The 2178-nt window shown below is 45.7% G+C and overlaps 1 protein-coding gene across 1 annotated transcript; it reads right to left on the bottom strand.

Moving 5' to 3' along the window:
* Window positions 1-293: 293 nt before the first annotated feature.
* LOC119496415 lies at window positions 294-1956 on the bottom strand. The gene is made up of 4 exons (XM_037783702.1): window positions 1638-1956; window positions 1190-1510; window positions 488-601; window positions 294-398 (listed from the first exon to the last, which is right to left on the bottom strand). The coding sequence occupies exons 1-4, from the start codon at window positions 1849-1851 to the stop codon at window positions 334-336; spliced, it is 714 nt and encodes a 237-aa protein (XP_037639630.1). The 5' UTR covers window positions 1852-1956; the 3' UTR covers window positions 294-333.
* Window positions 1957-2178: the final 222 nt, after the last annotated feature.

Genomic DNA, 2178 nt, shown 5'->3' with positions numbered 1-2178 from the left:
CATCATCATCATCATCATCATCTTCATCATCAGTAAGAAAAGCTTCTAAATCACACAACATATTTTAGTGTGTTTTCCTACGAATGTCCAGCAACACGTGACGCATGTGTCAATTTCCGATCCAGTCTTTTCAAAATAAAACTACTTTGTTAGGTTTAGCAATAGATCGACTTGGTCAGGCTAAGGCAAAAACACTACTTAGTTAGCTTCAGGAAAAGATCGCGGTTTGTGTTAAAATATCTCCGGAAGTGTCATAAGTTACGTACGGAAGTTACGTGACAGAAACTACTTAGTTAGCTTTGTAAAGTCTAAACAGCAGAACAGCACTGAAAGTTAAAAATCCAGTATATTCTCAGTCACCTCATCACCGATATCCGACCGACCGTCTGATTTTCTTTCTGTGAAGAAACAAAATATGAGACAAATTATTATTATATTATTCTAGGCAGTTTTTGAAAGTTTGTTTTGAAATCGCTGCTGTACTCACTGAGGCCTCTCTGTCGCCATGACAACAGGATGCTGAGCGTCACTGTGACGACAAGCAGGACGACACACACAGCGGCCACAGCGGAGGTCAGAAACACACACTCACTGGACTTTCCTGCACACACACACACACGTACAAATGTGTTTTGTGGTTTCTCCTGGTGCATTCTGGGAGTTCAGTGGTTGGAATTTCTATGAGCAAGTGACGTAGTATTAATAGCATGAGAGTCCGTTCAGGGCGGGAGGGAGGAGACCGCTGTTCATGTCCCGTAAGGAAACTAAAAGTAACGTTGACTTATTTTGTCATGTACGTTGTTAGTCATGTCTAGTCATGTGACTCGATGGTATTGTCAGTCCAGTGAGTCGCATGAGTCGTTAGTATCGTCAGCCCTGTGAGTCCCATTAGTGGTTAACGTCAACCACTAACCCTAACTAAGTGGCTGAGTTGCCTCAATCTAACTTCCTGTGACAATGGAAGTTTATTTTGAAAGGACGTGTATGTAACAAGTTCATATTGAAACGCTGTCCCTGGTCCGTCCAAAAGTAACACTAGAGAAGAACCCCATGCGTCGGTCTCCGATGCCGAGGAACGCTGACCAAGCAGCGGTACTTGACAAGTTGGGAGTGAGAATGTGTTGACAGTGAAGGAACAATAAGCAGATCTACAACACCTACTAAACAGTTGAGCACTCTGTAAACTCACCTGTCCTGCTGCTGACAGTCTTCCTGATCTCCAGCTCTTTGTCAGTCAGCACACAGGACACCGCAGCTCCTCCCGTCCAGGTTTCTCCTGGAACATCAACCTGTACGCTGATGACACCTGCCTCACTGTCAGGAAGGATTCTGGGGCTGAGCCACTGGAGACCGTCATCTCCGTCCTTCTCCCAGTCCACCTCCCATTCCACTGTGACCCGACCAGTATCCTCCAGTCCAGACACCAGACAGATCAAAGGGACGGGGAGGGAGGAGTCGACACTATCTGAAGGAACCAGGAGGTCGACCACCGGACTGTGGGGCACCGACTCTGGTGAGAAGGTACAGATTCAGAAACATGTTGCAGATGCTGCTGATGAACGCTTTGGATTTAAATTACCTCAGGACGAACTTTACACTTAAGGCTCTGAGAATAAATCCTCAGCATGTTATTTCACCTGTGACAGTCAGTGTGGTCCCATCTCCAATCAGCAGCATAACTCCGTTGATGTGGACGCAGTAGTACCTGCCGGTGTCCTGCAGGACAACACTGGAGATCTCCAGCAGGCACAGAATCCCGCTCTGAACTGAAGACACAAACTGACGGCTCACACTGAGACTGCTCAGCTGTCCAACACGCAGCCACGCCACCTGAGAGCACTGCCCACCCATCTGACTGATGTCACAACTGAGGTTGACCTTTGACCCCGGGGTCACAGATAGAGACGAAGGAGACTGAACCAGCAGGGCTCCAGCTGTGGCAGCAAACACGTATACTGACGGTTAGTATGGATGTAGGATGTGATCAGTGAAATATCAGTAAGTTAGAATATATAGCCCCGACCACGGCTCTGATAAATCAGTTGGTTAGAATATATAGCCCCGACCACGGCTCTGAAATATTAGTAAGTTAGAATTGTTTTGTCTATAATGTTTTTTTAACAGAGAATAATACTTAAGTAAATGTAAGCATAAATTTAAAAGAATAAAATCAGATTA

The sequence above is a fragment of the Sebastes umbrosus genome, chromosome 11 (assembly GCF_015220745.1).
Source record: "Sebastes umbrosus isolate fSebUmb1 chromosome 11, fSebUmb1.pri, whole genome shotgun sequence".
Lineage (NCBI taxonomy): Eukaryota > Metazoa > Chordata > Actinopteri > Perciformes > Sebastidae > Sebastes > Sebastes umbrosus.
This window is presented reverse-complemented; position numbering and strand designations above follow the sequence as displayed.

Coding starts and splice junctions, on each gene's coding strand:
- LOC119496415 (XM_037783702.1), bottom strand. CDS start 1,851: ATGGGTGGGCAGTGCTCTCAGGTGGCGTGGCTGCGTGTTGGACAGCTG. Junction 1,511..1,637: donor GACCACACTGACTGTCACAG/GTGAAATAACAT, acceptor CCTTCTCACCAG/AGTCGGTGCCCCACAGTCCG. Junction 602..1,189: donor GACTGTCAGCAGCAGGACAG/GTGAGTTTACAG, acceptor GTGTGTGTGCAG/GAAAGTCCAGTGAGTGTGTG.